This window comes from Amborella trichopoda, chromosome 3 (genome assembly GCF_054954075.1).
Source record: "Amborella trichopoda isolate Santa Cruz 75 chromosome 3, AtrichopodaSantaCruz75HAP2 v2.0, whole genome shotgun sequence".
Lineage (NCBI taxonomy): Eukaryota > Viridiplantae > Streptophyta > Magnoliopsida > Amborellales > Amborellaceae > Amborella > Amborella trichopoda.
Window position 1 is genome coordinate 56,878,700 of NC_142338.1, and position 20,484 is coordinate 56,899,183.

The following is a 20,484-nucleotide window of genomic DNA, read 5'->3' on the forward strand; positions in this document are numbered from 1 at the left end:
CATCAGGTGGCTTATGGGTCCTCTGGGATCCTTTGGTTTTGGTGAAGTTTAATGTTGTTATCAATGATTTCTTCTTATTAGTGGGCTTTCATGGTCCTAAAGTTGGTTTTTCTTGGGGTCTGTTGAATTTATATGGGCCCTCTGTACCCGCTCTTAAAGAAGTTTTTCTTAGTGAGCTCTCTACTGTTCTTCATCTTTTTCTATTCCCATGGTTGTTGGGGGGGAACTTTAACTTTATTTGGTGGCCAAATGAGTGTTTGGCATGTACTCCTATTAATGCTTCTATGCACATGTTTAATCATTTTATTGAGATCAATTCCTTGCTGGACCTCCTTATTATTAGATCAAAATTCACCTGGTCCAATAATAGTATTTCAAATTTAGCTATGTCAAAACTTGACAGATTTTTGACATCGACGAATTGGATAGAGGAGTTCCCTCTTACATCTGTGAAAGCTTTACCCAAAATTTCTTCGAATCACTATCCCATTATGCTCAATACAGGACTGTTAAATGGAGGCCCAAGACCTTTTCGACTGGAAGTTGGGTGGCTAGAAGAGAAGGATGTGATTGAGTTGATAAAGGGTATGGGTTAACACTGTTGTCGAGGGCACATTAGACTTTCAATTACACATAAAGCTTTTAAGTATTAAACATAAGTTGATTACTTGGAAGAAAGAGAATAATTTTGATATCAAAGCTAAAATTGATGGTGCCCTTGATGATATAGAAAGGTTCGATCTAAAGATCCAATCGAATGGTGTGTTCTTCGAGCAAGCTGTGTTGGATCGTTGTTTGAAAATTAAGGACCTTGAGGAATTTTGCAGATTGGAAGAAGTCTATTGGAGACAGCAATCTAGAACTAAATGGTTAAAGAAATGTGACCTTAATACAAAATACTTTCATGCTATTGTCAGTACAAGAAGAAGGCAAAATGACTTTTCTGGTCTGTCAATTTCTGGAGTTGACTCTGAAGATGAGAATACGATTGAAGATGCAGTCATTAATCATTTTAAAAGGGCTTTCACTTCTAAAGTGAAACTATTGCCTTCTTTTAGCAGAGTTTCCTTTAAAGTATTGTCTGCTGAGATGAAAAGTGTATTGGAGAGGGACGTTTCTATGGAGGAATTACGTCAGGCTGTGTTCGCTTTGCCTGGAGATAAAGCACCGGGTCCTGACGATTTCCCCTTAGTATTTTTTCATAGATTTTAGGATTTGGTGAAGGATGAATTGTTGGATTTTGTTTGAAGCTTCCTTATTAGAGGAGATATGTTCAAATGGGTGAACTCTACTTTTATGGCCCTTATCCCCAAGAGATATTTGATATCGGATTTATCTGATATAAGACCAATCAGTCTACTTACTAGCCTCTATAAAATTGTTGCGAAGGTCTTGGCTAAGAGGTTGAAAACTGTTTTGACATTTTTTGTCTCTAATACTCAGTCAGCATTTGTCAAGGATCATCAAATTACTGACAATGTTCTTTTAGCTCAAGAATGTATTAATTCTAGAGTTTTGAGTAATATGACAGGTGTTGTTATCAAATTAGACACGGAAAAAGCTTATGATCAAGTTAAATGGGGTATTTTATTAGGAATCTTGAAGGCCATGGGTTTTGGTGATCGATGGAGAAGCTGTATTTTTTATTGTTTATCCTCTGCTTATTTTTCGGTAATTTTTAAAGGCAGCCCTGTTGGTTTCTTCAAAGCCTCTCGAGGTCTTCGTCAAGGGGATTCTCTCTCTCCCTTTCTATTTACGATTTATACTGAGTGTTTTAGCTCAATGTTGAGCAGGGTGGAAAGGTTGGGTCATTTTTCAGGGTTTAATATTGTTAACTCTGGTATTGTAGTCTATTACCTACAATATATTGATGACTCCCTGATTTTTTGTGATGCTAATCCTCTTCATGTGCGGAATATTGCCAGGTTCCTGGAGGTTTGCAAGGTTACTATTGGGTTTAAAGTAAATTTTAACAAATCTTTCATGGTTGGTATTAACTGTTTTGAGGCTCTGACTTCTTCCTTGGCTAGTGTTATGGAATGTAAAGTAGGGTCTTTTCCTCTCACTTATCTGGGGTTACCTATTTCTGATTCAAGGCTGACTAGTGATGTTTGGGACAAGGTATTAGAGAGAATCCAATTCAAACTAGACTTATAGAATAATAAGCATCTGCCGTTGGGGGGGAGGGTGACTTTGCTTAGGCCATGTTTGTCCAATCTTCCGGTCTATCAAATGTCTCTGATTAACATGCTGGCCTTGGTCGCAAGAAATTTTCTTTGGGGTTCGCATAGGGACTCGAGAAAATTTCATCTCCTTAGATGGGAGAACGTTTGTACCCCAAGGAAAGAGGGCGGCTTGGGGATTATACGTATTAAATTTGTCGATCAAGCTCTCTATGCAAGTGGTAGTGGCAAAGTATTCATTTTAAGGATCATCTATGGTACCAAGTCCTTCTCTCTAAGTATAGTTTGGGTAGATTTGAGCTTTGGCTAGGCGGAAGTAGAGGTAGAAATACCTCTAAGATGTGTATGTCTATTACTAATTATAGGCCTATGATTTCAGGTTACCTCAGATGGAATGTAGGTTGTGGAGATAAAGTCTCTTTTTGACATCATAAGTGGGTGGGCGAGTTTAATCTTAAGTCATTATTTCCTGAGCTTTTTGGGATAGTTTCGAGACCAAATATGAAAGTTAGCAAGGCAGTTGAGCTGAGGGGTGTTAATATGTCTTGGGATATTTTTATGGGTTGTAATCGGTTGAATAATGTGTTACTCTACCAATGGTGTGCTCTGATACAACTTTTGGATCTTTCGTCGAATGCAGAGGATGAAATGGTATGGGAGATCGAATGTGATGGTGTTTCCTTCGTCAAGTCTTGCTACAATCTCCTATTTCATGATAGGTTACGGTGGTCTTGCCCCCAGATTGCTTAGGTTTGGAAATGGCCGATACCACACAAGGTTCAGGTCTTTATTTGGTTGGCTGCATTGAACAAGATTTTAACAACTGACAATTTAATCCACAGGGACAAGATTCTACCAAATGTGTGCTTACAGTGTAAAGCTGATGGTGAGTCAGTTGCACACCTTCTTATTCATTGTCCTTTCACGGTACACATTTAGTATTGGTTGATTGGTGTGCTTAATATAAAGTTGTTTCTTACTCAATATGTGGAGGGGATTGTTACTCAATTGTCTTTACCTCACTTGCCGAAGGTTAGTAATGTTATTTGGAAGATAGTGAAAGGAGTCATTTTGTAAGAAGTCCAGAAAGAGAAAAATAGAAAAACATTTGAAGGGATTTCTCTTCCCGTGGACATATTGATTCACTCTATTATAGTCACAATTTGGTCATGGCTATATGTGAATAAGGCGGAATGGGGTATTTCGAAGGTTTATGTGATGGCAAATTTATATAACCTTTTTCTTATGGGTATTGCTAGTAATAAACCGAAATGTTGTTGGTCAACTCCCCCTGCTGGTATTTTAAAACTTAATTTTGATGGCAGTTCTTTGGGCAATCCTGGGTTATCAGGTTATGGTGGGGTCCTGTGGGACAGCTCTGGTAACATCCTTCTTTTTTATGCTGGTCCTTTAGGTTGTGGAACTACAAATTTTGCTGAGCTTAGTGCGTTGTTCTATGGCTTAAAGATCCTTATTGATAAAATTTGTGGCAACAATTATGTGATAGAGGGTGATTCGTTGAATGTGATTCAATGGTGTAAGAAGGAGCAAAGCATTCCTTGGGAGCTTTGGTCTTTATGGTTGCGAATTATGGATCTGTCTTCATCTCTGATTGTTTCTTTCTCTCATGTGTACCGAGAAGCTAATATTGTGGCGGACGAACTGGCCAAGGGTTGTGTTTTTTTATCTGATATTGTTGTTGCTAATGATGTAATCTCTTTCCTATAGTTTGAATAAAAATTAGTAATATTTGTCAAAAAAAAAAAAAAATCAAGTCCAAAAAATAGTTCATCTTGTTACAAGTTATTTCAACTGTCTATATTCAAGAGTTTCAAGTGTTTATAGATTTGCTTGATCTGTACTATTTTTTAATTTTTAAATTTATAATTGAGGATAAAAGGAGGTTTTGAAGTCATTTTCGACACCGAAACAACATCTCTAAGAAAAATTTCTAGGTGTGACTTACTTCTATAGTATCCTTATACAAACCTCACCCCTTTTTTTTTTGGTAATTCAGTGGATGACGAGCCCCTACCCGTTTTTTAAATCGTTAGTGGTTTTTGAATGCTCTAGATGAGAATGGAAGACTAGACCTTAGTTGGGGCACATGTGGTACTATCACTACGAGACTATTTATCTGTATTATAAGGACACGGTTTCTATGTAGCCAGCCCGCATATTGTAGAAATGCGGGCTTGGCAATGAATATATCTTTTAAATATTATTTGATCCTAATTTTTAGAGAGTATATAATCTTTAACATGGAGATCATGAATGTGAAAAAAAAAACAAAATTTTGAAAACTAGATATAATAATTATAGTAAGAAAAGATTTGGACCATTAGTTACAATTGTTTTTAGATGAACTACATATTTGCATCCATCTTTAAGATAGATGCTTTATACCTCTGGACCGCATATTGTAGAAATGTGGTCCAACCTGCATGAAACAATTTTCTTTATTACAAAGAGGCCACATGGACTCTAAACCATTAGATACTAAATTGGATGGCTTGAGGTGTGTAATAAAGTTTGAGAAATTGTTTTTGAACTTTAAGTCTAGTTAATGATACTTTTACAATTGCCCAATTCAAAATCTAATGGATGAGGGTGATTGCCTCCTTGTATTAAAACTAAGGAAAATTGCTAAACCCCCCCAAAGATGGACCTTTTACCCACTTTACATTGAACCCAACTTTTCCTAGCAACTCTCCCCCAAAAAATGATGTTTTCCAACTAATAGCCCATCTACAAAAAGTTAATTTTTTTTGATGAAAATTCCCTCCCCTCACATAACAAATCATCTTCGGATCCCAATAAAAGGAAACACTACACCGCATTTGTACAACGCCGGACTGCTCAGTCCGGCGTACTTCAAAATGCAAGACTGCCCCTACAAAATGCCCGACCGCAATATCAAAACTCTGGACTGCCCCTTCAAAATGCCAAACTGTAAACCGCACATTCCGGTAAAAAATTAATTGCCGGACCGCCACCATGAAACGCCAAACTGCCACCATGAAACACCAAACCGTCACCATGAAATGCAGGACTGCCACCATGAAACGTCGGACCACCCATTCCAGCAAAAAAAACTTGCCAGACTGCCTGTTCAAAATGCCGGACAGCCCTCTCCAACGAAAATAATTTATTATGTAAGGGAAAGGTATTTTCGTCCAAAAAAAATGAACTTTTTGTGTAGGGGTATTAGCTAGAAGACATCATTGTTGGGGGGAGGAGTTGCTAGGAAAAGTTAGGTGGAGTGTAAAGTGGGTGAAAAGTCCATCTTGGGGGGCTTTAGCAATTTTCCCTTGAAACTAAATAATATTTTTGTATACTTTTCCTAATTGAAAATATGGAGTCCAGTACTATTTTCGTTGTGGAAATATACATAATAAGACCATTTACTTTTGATACAAAAAAGTCACAGTCATATCGACCGTTAGATCACAATTATTATTTACCATTGGATGTGAAATCAGGTAGTTGGTGTTGTATCAATGATTGGGTACCCCAGTCCAAAATAGAATTTCATAAAAGTTATATCACATTTCAATAAGTTGGCTTTTACATCCAATGGCTAAGCGTAACCGTGGCTTTCTTGCATCAAACGTGAATGGTCTTACAGTATATATTTATGATCCATGAAAAGCTCGTGGACCCTTCCAAGTTAAAAAAGATTGATGTTTAACCATGTCCTCACATTTTATAATGTTTACATTATAATATTTATCTTTTTAATTTTTTCTAATGATTTTCATGCAATTAGCCCCCTTTCTCTTCATCACCGATGGACCCCTTCTCTGGCTCTCCTTCTCAACTTCTATTGAACCTTTCTCTTTGTCTCACTTAATTCTCATAGGAAGTTTAAATGTGCAGTTAGAAAAAAATAATATATATTATAATGTAGAAAATAAAAAGATAGAAAGTAGTTTTTATTTTTTCTTTTTCACTTGGAAGAATTTATGAGACCAAAGGCTTTGTTTTGGATTACATCTATAGATTATTATTTTTTTCCCTTGAAAGTACTAGAATGAATCATTACATAAAATCCCTTGGATCAAACTTTTTCTATATCGGATCTTAACATGTTTTTATTCACACTATAAACACTTATTGATTTTTTCCTTTTACATTGATCCCCACTGAATATTTTTTATCACTTTAGACAAAAAATATTCATTTACATTGATCCCCAGTGAATATATTTTTTTTCCTTTTAGATAAAAATGTCCCTTTTAGTCAAATACACAAAATGTTAAGACTAGTTGGACCATTGGAAAAATATCTTTTTGAGGTCAGTCCGGATCTCCAAGGGTCAAACCCCCCTTCAAATTTTCTCGTGTTTGATTCAGAGGGGTATTTTTGTCTAAGTGACTTAAAAATTTCCCTAGGTGTCTACAAATAAAAATAGTAACAAGGTTTATAGTGTGAATTAAAAAGTATTAAGGGGGCATGTGTATGGAAAAATTTATATATAGAAGTTTATATAATTTTCTCTCTATAATTAAGATTTATGTGAGATTTCGGATGTGTTTGATAACAGGAAGTTCGGAGACGAAGAAGGAATTTGCTCATTATTATACCAGTTTTGTGTTTGATGCACGGAACTTATACATTAAAGAAGTTCCACCTAGAAGTTCTTATGCCCTTGCGGTTAAACAAAAAATATCCATTTACAATGATGGAACTTAAAATAGTAATTTGATTCCTCAAACCCTTTTCTGCCTACCTCATTATATTTATATTTATGTTGTTAATTTATATTTGTATTTGTTTTATATTATAATATATTATATATAATACAAATAAATATTAATAAAATAATTTACTATAATATATATTATATATAAAAAATATAAAAATTAAAAAAATAAATATGAAATACACTATATTATATACTATATTACATTATATAATTTATGCTTCATATTTTATTTCATATTATATAATCTATTTTATTTATATAATATATATTTATAATATTATACAATAAAAATATATATTAATAGAATAAATATAAAATACTATATAAGACATATATATATATATATATATATATATATATATATATATATATATATATATATATATATATATATATAATACACTATGTTATATATTACATTATGTTATATACATTAAATATAATATACTTATAGATATTTATGTAATATAAGATATTTTATTTTATATATTAAAATAAATATAAAATACACTATATTATGTATTATAGTATGTTATAAATATCATATATGTATATTTAAATTATTATCATATATATTTTTTATACTATTATAATATATATATATATATATATATATATATATATATATATGTATTTAATATAATATATTACATAATATAAAATACAATATATTTTATACATGTAATATATATATATATATATATATATATTGTTTTACGTCTAATATAAGTATAATATTTAATATATAATATTTAAATAAACATGACTTTATATTTCAATAGGTGTAAAAAACGGATCGGTGGCCCGGATCAGGCACACCAAAAACCCATCCGGATCGGTGGATTGGGAATCCGTCGAATCGGTAGGATTAAGCTGTTAAAAAAATATAAAAAAATTATTAAAATTTATTATAAATATTGTTTTTTAGGAATCCAATAAGAAATCGGGGTACTATATTATTAATTTTCATTTTTTTCATCAATATATGAATATTGAGATATGTTTTCTCTGTATGAACTTATTTTAACTATTAAATTACATCATACAAAATAAAAATCATAGAACTATCATGGATGAAGTATATAATCATACATGGACTACAATAAAGAATGATTTTTTTATAAGAACATTTTAGTTTTTTTGACAAAAACCTTTTATTTTTTTTTCAAGAAATGTTTGTCGTGTTGCATTTTTTTTTTGTTTTTAGCAAGAACCTTTTTTTTTGACAAAAAATACTTGTTGTATTATTTTATTTTTATAAGAATTTTTTTTTTACAATAACTTTTTATTACTTTTTATTTTTTGATAAAAATCTTTTATTTTTTTTGACAAGAAAAAAAATTGATAAGAACCTTTTATTTTTTTTATAAGAAACTTTTTATTTTATTGATAAGAAAAAAATTTGACAAAGAGCAAATTGATAAAAAAAACCTTTCATTTTTTTGATAAGAAAGAAATTTGACAAAAAGCGAAATTGATAAAAAAAAAATCTTTTATTTTTTTCTTATGACAAAAATACTTGTTGTATTATTATTTTTTCATAAGAACTTTTTTTTTTTTTGACAATAAATTTTTATTATTTTTTTATTTTTTGACAAAAACATTTTTTTTTTTGACAAAAAAAAGAAATTTGACAAGAAAAATAATTGACAAGAACCTTTCATTTTTTTTTATAAGAAAATTTTTATTTTATTGATAAAAAAAAAATTTTGACAAAATGAGAAATTGATAAAAAAAACCTTTCATTTTTTTGATAAAAAAAAAAATTGACAAGAAAAATATTTATAAGAAAAAAATTTGACCTCAAAAATAAAATTGACAAGAAACATAATTGATAAAAGAACCACATTTCGTCCCAAAGAGAATGGAACCCAAAAGTTATAACCAGTAACCCACATGCTATTTAGTAGCATTAAAAGCGCAAACAAAATATATAATATATTAATGTTTCAAGTTAATACCTTCACATTATCCCACATCAAAGAGCTAGAAGAAGGTTGTAGTGAATAAATACCTCTTTGTAGTTAACAAGGAAAACGTGTGCAAAGTGAGGAGAATCACGTGACGAGATATGCAAACCTTAAGGTACATATACTTTTTAAAATTTACAAAAATGGCCAAATTTACAAAAATGTAAATTTACAAAAATGGCCATTGAATAATCGGGGGACCATTTACAAAAATACAAATTTACAAAAATACCCATTGAATAATCGGGGGACCATGATGTCATGAATCGAAGCTCATGAATCTACCTATAACTTCATATACTTTTTAAAATTTACAAAAATGTCCATTGAATAATCGGGGGGACCATGACGTCAGGAATCGAAGATCATGAATCTACCTATAACTTCTTTGTGCCCAGCAAAGAGGAATTTCTAACTTCAAAGAGGCTCTTCATGTTATTTAGCATTCATATCCAAGAAGAATTTCTAATTTCAAACAAGCCCTTCATGTTATTTATCATTCATATCCATCTCAAACGTCAATTCTTGGTGACTGAGATTTATCAATGATTGAAGATGACACATATTGCGCGTATTTTTCTCTTATTTCAAGCAAATTGAAGTAGTTAAAGTTTTTTCATTTGGAATATGTTTATAATTGTGTATTTATAATTAAATACAAAATTAATTTAAATAAGGAGTGTATGACATAAAAGATCATTATCACCACTGCCTGTCAAATGTTAAATAAATTTGACATTGAGTGCGTATCTCAAAGTTCGTAAAACTATATTAGAAGTGCGGTAGTTGTTCACTCTTAGCAGCTGGATTTCACAATTAACATTACCTTTTTATGCGCGAAGTAAATTGTCTAATCCATTGTGTGAGGTATGTATAAGGCGCTTATCTTAAACGATCAGAGTAACAAAAACTTTCAAACCCCACATAAAAACCTTGTTTTGGTGTAAGAAACCCTTGCAATGGCCTGTAAATCTATTCTTGCCCTAATTATGACATTTAAACTAAAAAAATGGTGTTCATCGAGCTCATCTTTATTTTTTTGACTTTGAAAGTCGAAAGTTGAAATAATGTATATATGTATATTTTTAAAGTTTAAAATCTTTGTTTTTTTTTTCTTGTTATCCACACATCTCAGAGGACAAGATGATGGAAAGTTTTTTAACATCAAAACCACCATTTTTTTTTTTATGGGTTTTTGAAGCATGCCTTACTTTTATAATATAGGTTTATGAACTTTGTTTGGGTGTGGTTTTTACAAGGTTGCAAACTTAACCAATCAAATTACGGTGCACCGCCAAATTTTAACATAATATGTAATTTTGGTGTCAAAGAATCTTACGATTGTCTAAAAATCTAATTTCGTATCTAATTATAAAATTTGCTACTCCAAAAAATTGTTAAAATCAAGTAGATCTATAAACTATATGACAATATTGAAAATGGATGTTATAGATAATGTATTGCAAGATGCACTATTTTTAGGATTTGAATCGTTTTTTTTTTTTTTTTGCATATTCATTAATCTCAATGTTGAGATGATCAATTAGGGGGTTTTTCAACATTAAAACAATCTTTTTCAAAGGATTTTTAAGGTGCATTTGTAATTCTACATTTTAAGTTTGCAATCTTATATAAACTTATTTCACTTTTGTTGTCCGTTAATGGAATTATAATTTGCAATATTAAAAAAATAGAATTCTGACTTATATAAAAAGGGCAAGCTTTATATGTTTCCCCTTCAGCATAAAACTTATATGCTTCCCTTTATCCAACTGTCTATTATGAATGGAGGGCTAAGATTGCCCCAATCACAATGTCATGTCTCTACACTATTTTATTTTTATTTTTATTTTTATTTTTCTATAAACGATTTTGACTTCAAATTTTGGACGTCCAATCCTCTATTAAACTATCACTAGAAAAAAAAATATATATAAAAAAATTTCAATAAAATGAAATGACCAAAATACCCTTGAAAGTTTCAAGGGGTATTTTGGTCATTATATTTCATTGAAAAATTATTTTCAATATTTCTTATAGGTGCGCCCCAATGAGAAGATGGCACGTACCAAATTTCATATTCATACAATTTGTATAAAATAAAAAACTAAAAATAAAATATTTTGAGATGTCGGATCTAAGATCAAATGATTAGTGACTCTGTTGATCAAAATTGAACGGCTGGATGGTAGGGGGAGGATAGTTCTTCTATGTTGTAGGGGAAGTATAGAACCTTTCCCATATAAAAAAATTTAGTATTTTATATTATAAGACTATTTATTTTTGAGAAAAGTTTATATAGAGCCAAGGCTCTAAACAATCAAATTTGAGCCTACCTCAAAATTTTTAACTAGAGGCGGTTGTTTTGATACCAAAATAACCTCAAATTGATCATCACGACGTGAAGACGAATGGACATAAGAAAAAAAAAGATTTTAAGTTTTCGAAACAGTGTATTTTTATAAAGCATTTTTAGACTATTAATTTTCAAGATTTTCAAGTTTTCATAAATATGTGGATGTACATTATTTTTTGAAGCTTTAAACTTTATAAATAAAGATAAAAATATATTTTAAGGCTATCACAAATATTTTCAATATTGAAACTACATTTTTGGATACTATTTAAAGGTAGGCTCCAATTTGATTGTTTAGAGCCTAAGCTCTATACGAACCGCACCCTTTATTTTTTTATACAAAGAAGTCATAATTACTTTTGGCCTTTGCATGTGAAATCCAATATATATAAATATATCACAACATTTGAGAGATTTTGTTTGGACTTGGTATTTAAACAGGGATGTATTTTTGACCGACCTATTTCAAATCTAATAATCAATAATCATTATAACTATATATTTCTAAAAAGTTTGTACACATATTCACCGAAAAAAAAAAAAAAAAAGGTAAAAACTGGTAGGTGTACGGACAGATACGGCGTAGGAGCACCCGCCACTCGGAATGAGTGAATGACCAAATCTATATATCGACCATCCAATCATGGGTTGGATGGAGATGGCAAGATATTGGTGAGCGGGAAAGGCCTCTCATGGCTACATGTTTCCTGTGGTCGTTAGGGCAGAATGGATATTTTGCGCGAAGGATAAGACTTGCAAAAGTGTAAGATATTTTTCACTTTGTTTTCGAACGTAAGTTCATTGCACTTGTTACAGTGTTGCTTCTCTTTCATGGCTTATCTTTGGGATATTTTCAGGTGAGTTCAGCCTCCTTTTCTAGGGTTTATCTAGGTTTTGTAACTCAAAGTCGTCACTGTTTCAGTTGAAGTTAACCCCGCAGGATTACCAGCTCAACCTGTTACTCTATTTCCATTATCGGTTCATACCAATCTCTCTCTCTGTATAATGATCGTTTATTCCACACATTCAATTAAGGATTGTGAGACCCAGCAGACATTTTCATTTGGTTCTTTTTTTCCGTCAATTTGAGGTTTCGAGATGCAGAATTTCTCGAATAACACAGCGAACATTCTGAATTTTGATTCAAAACATTCTGCAGTTTCTGGTATTAAAGTTCCTCAGGTTAATGGAGTTGAATATAACAAGTATAGTAAGGAAAATATGGAGAAAAGTTCCATTAAAACCATGAACTCAGAGCTGACAAAACCGGTCAGAATTAGCAAGAGCCAAAAGTGCAAGAGCACTGTCTCTCTTGAACGTAGTGGGAAAAGTAACATGGTTTCCTCTGAAAATGGAAGAATTAAGAGCTCAAATAGAGGGAAATCTTATGGTGGATGTATCCCTTCGATATTGCAAGCTTTAGAAACAGTTCAGAATTTGGATGATGCATTAAATCCATGGGAAGATAGTCTTAGTAGAAAAGAAAGGAGCATAATTCTCAAAGAGCAAACAAATTGGGCAAGAGCTCTTGAAATCTTTCAATGGTTTAAGAAAAAGGGTTGCTATGAATTGAACGTGATTCATTACAACATAATGCTGAGGATTCTTGGGAAATCCCGGAGATGGGGTGAGCTAAGAATGCTTTGGGATGAGATGGGTTGTGCAAAAATAGTACCCACAAATGCTACTTATGGGACTTTGATCAACGCATACAGTAAAGCTGGCCTGAAAGAAGAAGCTCTTCTATGGTTAGAAGAGATGAAAAAGCAAGGCCTGCAACCTGATGAAGTCACTCTGGGTACAGTCGTTCAGACTTTTAAGAAGGCAGGCGAGTTTGCAAGGGCCGATAAATTCTTCAAACGATGGTCATCGGGGGAAGTTTTCATGGAAAATACCGAGAGTAATAGCGAATCTCAAGTCGGGTCTTGTGAAGTTCTTGAGATTAATGGAGATTTGAAGGATAACACAGTTATCGAAAGAGAGAAACAGGAAAACAGAAGAAGATCTTCCGTCTTTCAGAAATGTTCCAGTTCTTATACTTACAACACTTTGATTGACACATATGGTAAAGCGGGTCAGCTTCAAGAGGCTTCAAACACATTTAATCAGATGCTGAGAGAAGGGATAATCCCAACCACGGTAACCCGTTTTCCTCTTTTTATTTTGGATTGATAACAATTCATTATGTCATTCTTTAGAGCTTTGTCTTGTGTGAAGTGTGTAGTAAGAATTCAGTATGCCCTTTTGTTGGGATGAATATGTTAGCTATTTATTACACGAGAAACTAAAGCACTCCTCATGGAGGTACTTTTTGACATTCATATCAATTTGTCCTTTTAAGCACTACTGCTGATGATAGTATATTCTTTGGATGTAATTTTCATCACTCACCAAAAGAACACAAGAAACGCCAATAGTGGCTAATGTTTGTTTTATTTTCTGACATTTATATCAATTTGTCCTTTTAAGTACTACTACTGATGACAGTATATTCTTTGGATGTAATTTTCATCACTCACCAAAAGGACACAAGAAACACCAATGGTAGCTAATTATTGTTTTATTTTCTATGTTAGGTAACTTTCAATACCATGATTCACATATGTGGAAATTATGGCCATTTAGAGGAATCAGATGCTCTTCTCCTAAAGATGGAAGAGCTCCGCTGCTCACCTGACACAAGAACATATAATATTCTTATATCACTTCATGCAAGGAATGATAACATCAATGCGGCAGCCAGGTACTTCTTGAAGATGAAAGCAGCTGGTCTGAAACCTGACCTTGTGAGCTATAGAACCCTTGTTTATGCATTTTCTATAAGGCAGATGGTTGGAGAGGTGGAATCTCTTCTGTCAGAGATCGACAAAGAGGGTCTTCATATTGATGAGTACACTCAATCAGCGGTGACTAGAATGTATGTAGACATTGGGATGATCGAGAAAGCTTTGTCTTGGTTTGAGAAGTCTCATAGAAGTGGAGAGCTGAGTTCTGAATGTTATTCTGCAAATATTGATGCATTTGGGGAACATGGTTATTGGAAGGAAGCTGAAAAAGTTTTTGAGTGCTCTATCCGTAGGCCCAAATTGAGTGTACTGGAGTTCAATGTGATGATCAAGGCCTATGGGAATGGTAAAATGTACGATAAGGCTTGTGACCTAATTGATTTAATGGAGGATCGAGGAGTTTTCCCTGACAAATGTACTTATAATTCCCTTGTTCAGATCCTATCATGTGCTGAGTTGCCAGATAAGGCAATATATTTTGTTCGAAAAATGCAAAAGGCGGGATTCGTGAATGACTGTGTCCCCTATTGTGCAGTTATCTCTAGCTTCGCCAGGGTTGGAAAGACAGAAAATGCAGAGGACATGTACAAGGAGATGGTTGGATTTGGGGTGCAGCCAGATGTTATTGTATTTGGAACACTCGTTAATGCCTTTGCTGAACTTGGGTGCGTCAAGGAAGCTACTTATTATTTTGATTCCATGAAAAGTGCCGGTTTCTCTGGCAATTATGTGATATATAACTCTTTGATCAAGCTCTATACTAAGGTCAGATATCTACATGAAGCCCAAGAAATTTTCAAATTGCAAAAGTTATCAGACGAAGGTCCCGATACATACTCTTCAAATTGTATGATTGATCTTTACAGTGAACAACTTATGGTCAGCCAGGCCGAAGAGATTTACCAGTCTTTGAAGCTTAAAGGAGAGGCCAATGAGTTCTCCTATGCTATGATGTTGTGTTTATACAAGAAGATAGGGAGGTTTGGAGATGCAGTTTGTATTGCTCGAGAGATGCATGGATTAGGATTACTTACTGATAGACTGAGCTATAACAATGTAATTGGGTTGTATGCTTCAGATGGGAGTTTGAGAGAAGCTGTTGAGACATTCAATCACATGATAAAATCAGGCATCGAGCCTGATTATTTTACATTTAAGTCACTAGGTATGGTTTTGATTAAAGGGGGTGCTTCAAAGGAGGCTGTTAATAACCTGAACTCAGCATGGAGGAAGAATCCTCAAGAAAGCATCCATTCATGGATGGCAACCCTTTGTTATTTGGTTGGGATGTATGATGAAGCTCTAAAGTCACAGGAGAAACAGAAATGCCTTTTTGTATCTGTCTAGTCTGACTATATATAATGAGGCCTGTATTCATTTGGCTCCCACATGTACTGATGTAGCTTACAAAAATGTGCATGGCTTGATGCATGTGATTTTATTTGCTTTAGATAATTCAGTACAGTGCCCTGTTTGCAGAGTCTGATATTTTTTCTCCCAAATCCAAACTGAATTTGTAGACCAATGGTTCTGCTGATGGAATTACTTGCCAGGCTTCAAACGCCGAGATAATCCTAAATTTCCAGGCCAGAAAACAAATTTAAGAAACGAAATAATTAGAAAGAGAAAACTGTGATCAGTTGCTTTAATCATGGAGGACAGAATGCATGTATGTAGTAATCCCACCGTAGATTTTCCAAGGTGAAATAAGGTTATTAAAACCATAGAAATATCTGAAATTTGCCATTGTCACAGATTGATAGATCTAATAGCCAGGCTTGTCTAAGAGGATCAAGCATATGGGCGGTTCATCTTGTTTCTCTAGTTAGCCCAAGCCATATTTTCCAGTGAAAGAAAATACAAGGAGCAGAGTTCCTTAATTGTGTTAACTATTGAATGCTTGTGACAAAAGAAGTATTATGGGTTGGGTTGAAACATGAAATTCGGCATTCATCAAAGGATTGTAGTAACTAGCATGGAAAGAAAATTCTGCCCTAAGAGACCTTAAATTTCTTTTTTAAAATTTGTACTCATGATGGCTATCCTCATTGCTTTGTTGTTCATGTTGTATCTTTTTTTAATGGTTGCTAGTATTGTAATTTAACTTCCATAATTTGAAATGTATATGTATTTCCTAAATTTTCATTGTACTCTTCTCTCACCAAGAATTGTTTTTTTATTCTATTCCCAATTATTGACCCATGCCTTTGGTTTCATCTACTTATGACTGCATATATCATGCCCCCGCGGGAGCATATTATGCATTTAATTCCTCAGGAAAAAAAACCTGCTTTATCATCATCATCATCATCATCCAAGCCTTATCCCAACTATTTAGGGACGGCTACACAGGTTCTGATCCACTATTCCGCTCTATCAAGGGCCATACCCTCAGTCAGATTGTACGTCACCATATCTCTTCTCACTATTTTCACTATTTTAGATAGATATTTTAGAGCCATACATTCCCTTTGCTATTTTAGAGCCTTTAACTTGAATCAAATTGCACCTCTTAACCGGTGTTGTTCTAATTCAACGTTACACATGGCCAACCCACCTAAATCTACTTTCCCTCATCGTATCGCTTATTGGAGAGGGAAAACCTACTATTTTTCACTTTCTGTTTCAGTGTGGTTTTGCACATGGAATATGGCGATCTCTAGCTTGGAGATGTGGGACGCGATTCGTCCTTGGTATCTCTAGCCCTGATATTCTTAGATGGTCGTTACTTTTCAGGTTCAAATCACATAGATTGCTTAATATGTGGTTGTCTATCTCCTTCACCACCATTTGGTTTCTATTGGGGGAGCGAAACGGGCGAGTATTTGAATTCAGATCTACCATGAGAGATTAAATAGTGAATCAGATTATCTTACATGTTCAAGCACTTGCAGAAGCTAAAGGGTGGTCATTTCACTTATCTGAGAGGGCCATCGTTGGGAACCTTCACATATGTTGGCATCAGTTGATATCAGCTCCTCCCATTCTGGTGGCATGGTCCTTTCCTAAAGCTAGGCATTACAAGCTCAATATTGATATTGTCTCTTTGGGAAATCCAGGTTTAGCGGGTGGTGGTGGGGTCATCCGGGACTCAACTGGTGGTTTCATTGCCGCCTTTTCCAAGAACTTTGTCTTTGCCTCTAATAATCATGCATAATTTTTGCCCTTGTAGAAGGCATTCATGAGGTTCATCATAGAAATTGCTCCCCAATACAGATAGAAAGTGACTCGGCCCTTTTAGTGAATGTCATTGAGAAATGTTGTCGAGCTCCTTGGTGGTTACAGACGATCGTTGATAATTGCCGCACTAGATTTTCGAACCTTCAATGGTCCATTGGGCATGCCTATCGTGCAGCAAATATGGCTACTAATGCTCTAGCCAAGAGAGCAGCTGCTGACCAGGTACTACTATATGGTGTCACCGTCCACCAGACTTTATCACTCCTTTACTTTTCCATGACCTGGCACAACTGCCTAATTTTAGGGTTGTATGATGCCTTGTAATTCATTTTTATTTTAATTAATGAAAAATCGGGTAGGGGGCCTCATCCCCCACTAACTTACCCAAAAAAAAAAAAACCTTAAAAGTTCTTTGTTGTTTTGGTGAAAAATTTTGGGATGCACATTACAATCACCAGAGAAAGAAAAGGATTTGGACTTGCCAATACTTATATTTGACCATCCAAAAATTGGATGGTTTCCATTCAATATAATAAAATTATTTTTTTAGACACTTAGTGCATATGATTCTTTCATTTTGGAGTTGGTCACTAGGTTGAAGAGGTTACATCTCCAAATTTTGGAGTCATGCTCCTCGATAGGGTGTTACTTGAGGAAGTGAATCTCAGGAATACACACACAGGAGCATAGAATCTTCTGGTTCTACTTATTTAGGAGCCTCTTATGCACGGTTGGAAGGCAAGTCATGTTTTCGTTGGTTGATACCAAGGGCGGGTCTCCACCCACTACTCAAATCTTACTTATTCTTCTGTTGTTTCTTTATGAAGCAGTCAATTGACTTATAGTCAGTTTTTCATTACTGTGTGTCCCCTTCTTTATTTTTATTTCTTTGGATTGGTAAGCGGTGAGATTAGAAACCTTGATACTATCTTGCAATTTCACTGCCCTAATCACCGAGCCAAGAGCCCCACTCCTGTGACTGTCTCTCTTTCTTTTGTCTTTTCAAGTGCAGCTTGTTATGCATATGGAAACAAGAATGCTAATGTTTCCTCGACATTTTCTCGATTAACTTCAAAAAGATACACCTAAAATTTTACATGCATTCCGAGAAAAGTTCACACTTTTCTTTGATTCTTCACTAGTGATGCAAACTTGTCCATAAATGGTTGTTTGTTTATGTGCTGTATAGTGGGAGAGGGATTGCAGTATGGGTTGCAGTATAGCTAGGTAACAAAACTTGGCTATATAGTGAATGTTTTGTTAAATTGCTAATGTTTCATGGGTATCAAATATTCTAAATTGCCATTCTAATGCATCTCTTGATTCATTAATGCTCAAGTGTTATCTGCATTCAGTTTTTCCTTAAATATTTTATTCATCATGGGCCGTGAAAAGTTGCAGGAAAATCAATTATCTATTTATTCATTTTCTTTCCTCGTCAAATTGATGAAGCTTTGGAATGCAAAATTTGGTAATGGGCTAGGTATTTCCTTAAAACATGCCTGTCAACCCATTGAACAGTGAGACCATATTTGTGCACTACAGTGCATAGAAAGACCATACACTCTCCCATCTCGACTGTTGATCAGCCATGATTGTGCCAAAAAACCTGATTCAGAGTTAACCGGGGTGACCTCTGCCTTGGGTTGAGCACACATCTCAGCTGATTAACTGCCAAGATGGGCTAGTAGGTTGTTTTTCCATGGACCAGGAACGCATATAATACAGTCTCTTGTAGAGTTTGAATGGTCCCTTATTATAGGTTATTTATGAAAATTGGCATCTCAAAATTTTTCGAAAGATGGGCAGGGGAATGTTTTTTTGGTGTTTCTGCAATAAAAGTGACAAAGAAATGGCCCTTATCCATGAATTGCAGAGCAAAGCAGATGTTGCCTTTTCTAGTCACGAATGGGCAGTGGAGAGCACAGAATTATTCATTAGTTAATGGTCTGTACAAACTGGCCTCTGTTATTATCAAGGCTTGAGGGTGCAGAGTGGGTGAGAAGGGGTAATCTTCAAAAGGCAGTGTAAAGGACGATGGAGCTTTTTTCACCTACAGTTTTTTATTTTTTAGTTTGTTTAATGAATAGGGAAGTTTATAATTCCTACAATTTAGTCATACTTCGGCTTATGAGGATTGTTTTTTTTTTGGGTGAGTCAGGGGGGAGAGGGGCCCTACCTTTGGTAGGAATTGAGCCTATGATGTAGCGCTGCAAATCGTCAAGGGCTAACGTATCAAACCCAAGCTCCTTTCCTGCTATGAGGATTGTTGGGTTGTAGAAAGGAACTATAAGGATACGTTGGGTTGACATAAGGATAACTGGGGAGATAGGTGATACGTAGTTCTTTGTTTGCTCCTGTTGATACTTGATGTGCTACATTCGTCCTCTTTCTCGATGTTAATAAAATACTCCTCTTATTTGGAGTACACAATCCCTCGTTGGGGTCTCAATTCATCATTTTCTTCAATGTCATGTGTATGGTGACTATGGAGGAATTACTTTGTATTTTTCTCAAGCAATTTAGGGTGGATCCTTTAATGGTCTAGGGCAATGTGTGTGCCTTGAGTTAGTATTAGAACTAGACTCCTTCATTAGCGGTTAATCAATGGCCCATTGTGCTCTTAACTAGGCATTAAATATGAGGAGCAAGCACCTTGGTCCCTTCAGTTTCAAAAAAAAATGCACATTTGCCCCTAGCTCATAAGGAGAGGAATGCCTAGTTCACGAGGTTTATCTTCGTGGTATCAACCAAGTGGTTCATGAGATGAAGCATTGGACCATCATAATAAGCTTCACAAGAAAATTAGAGGTGGTTTCAAATGGAAGTATAGATCATGGACAGGCATGTGTGCATGTGCATTGACATTCAGGGGAAATGAATAATACAGCGGTTGAAAGCAATAAAAGGTAACAAAATTGGTAATTTCACACAACTTAAAATCATAAGTAATTTGTGCACATCTACACAGAAACAGCTACATCTTGCTGTTACAAAGCAATATAAGACTTTGACAATGACAGGTATGTGAATCACATGCACAGGCAAATGCAGATTGCTCACCAACCAACTTGTGCAGCATGTTAGGCCCGATAACACCAGTGTTTATCTTAAAAGAATTCACATTCAATTCCATGGGGAACAAAGGGTCGTAGAAAATGTGATCCATTAATTAAAGCAAATCAACCGCATAGAGGATACCATGGATAACAGAGTAACCAACAAATACGTAGAGCTCTAAAGGTGCCTTTGACCTTTCAGCACATACTCATGCCCAACAAAAAGTGGCTCAAACCTCATC

The 20,484-nt window shown here is 34.3% G+C and overlaps 1 protein-coding gene across 1 annotated transcript; it reads left to right on the top strand.

The window, feature by feature from the left end:
- Positions 1 to 11,861: 11,861 nt before the first annotated feature.
- Positions 11,862 to 15,489, top strand: LOC18429543 (Tetratricopeptide repeat (TPR)-like superfamily protein). The gene is made up of 2 exons (XM_006838829.4): positions 11,862 to 13,356; positions 13,794 to 15,489. Exons 1-2 carry the CDS (start codon positions 12,316 to 12,318, stop codon positions 15,348 to 15,350), a joined length of 2,598 nt encoding a protein of 865 aa, XP_006838892.1. The 5' UTR covers positions 11,862 to 12,315; the 3' UTR covers positions 15,351 to 15,489.
- The last annotated feature ends 4,995 nt before the right edge of the window (positions 15,490 to 20,484 follow it).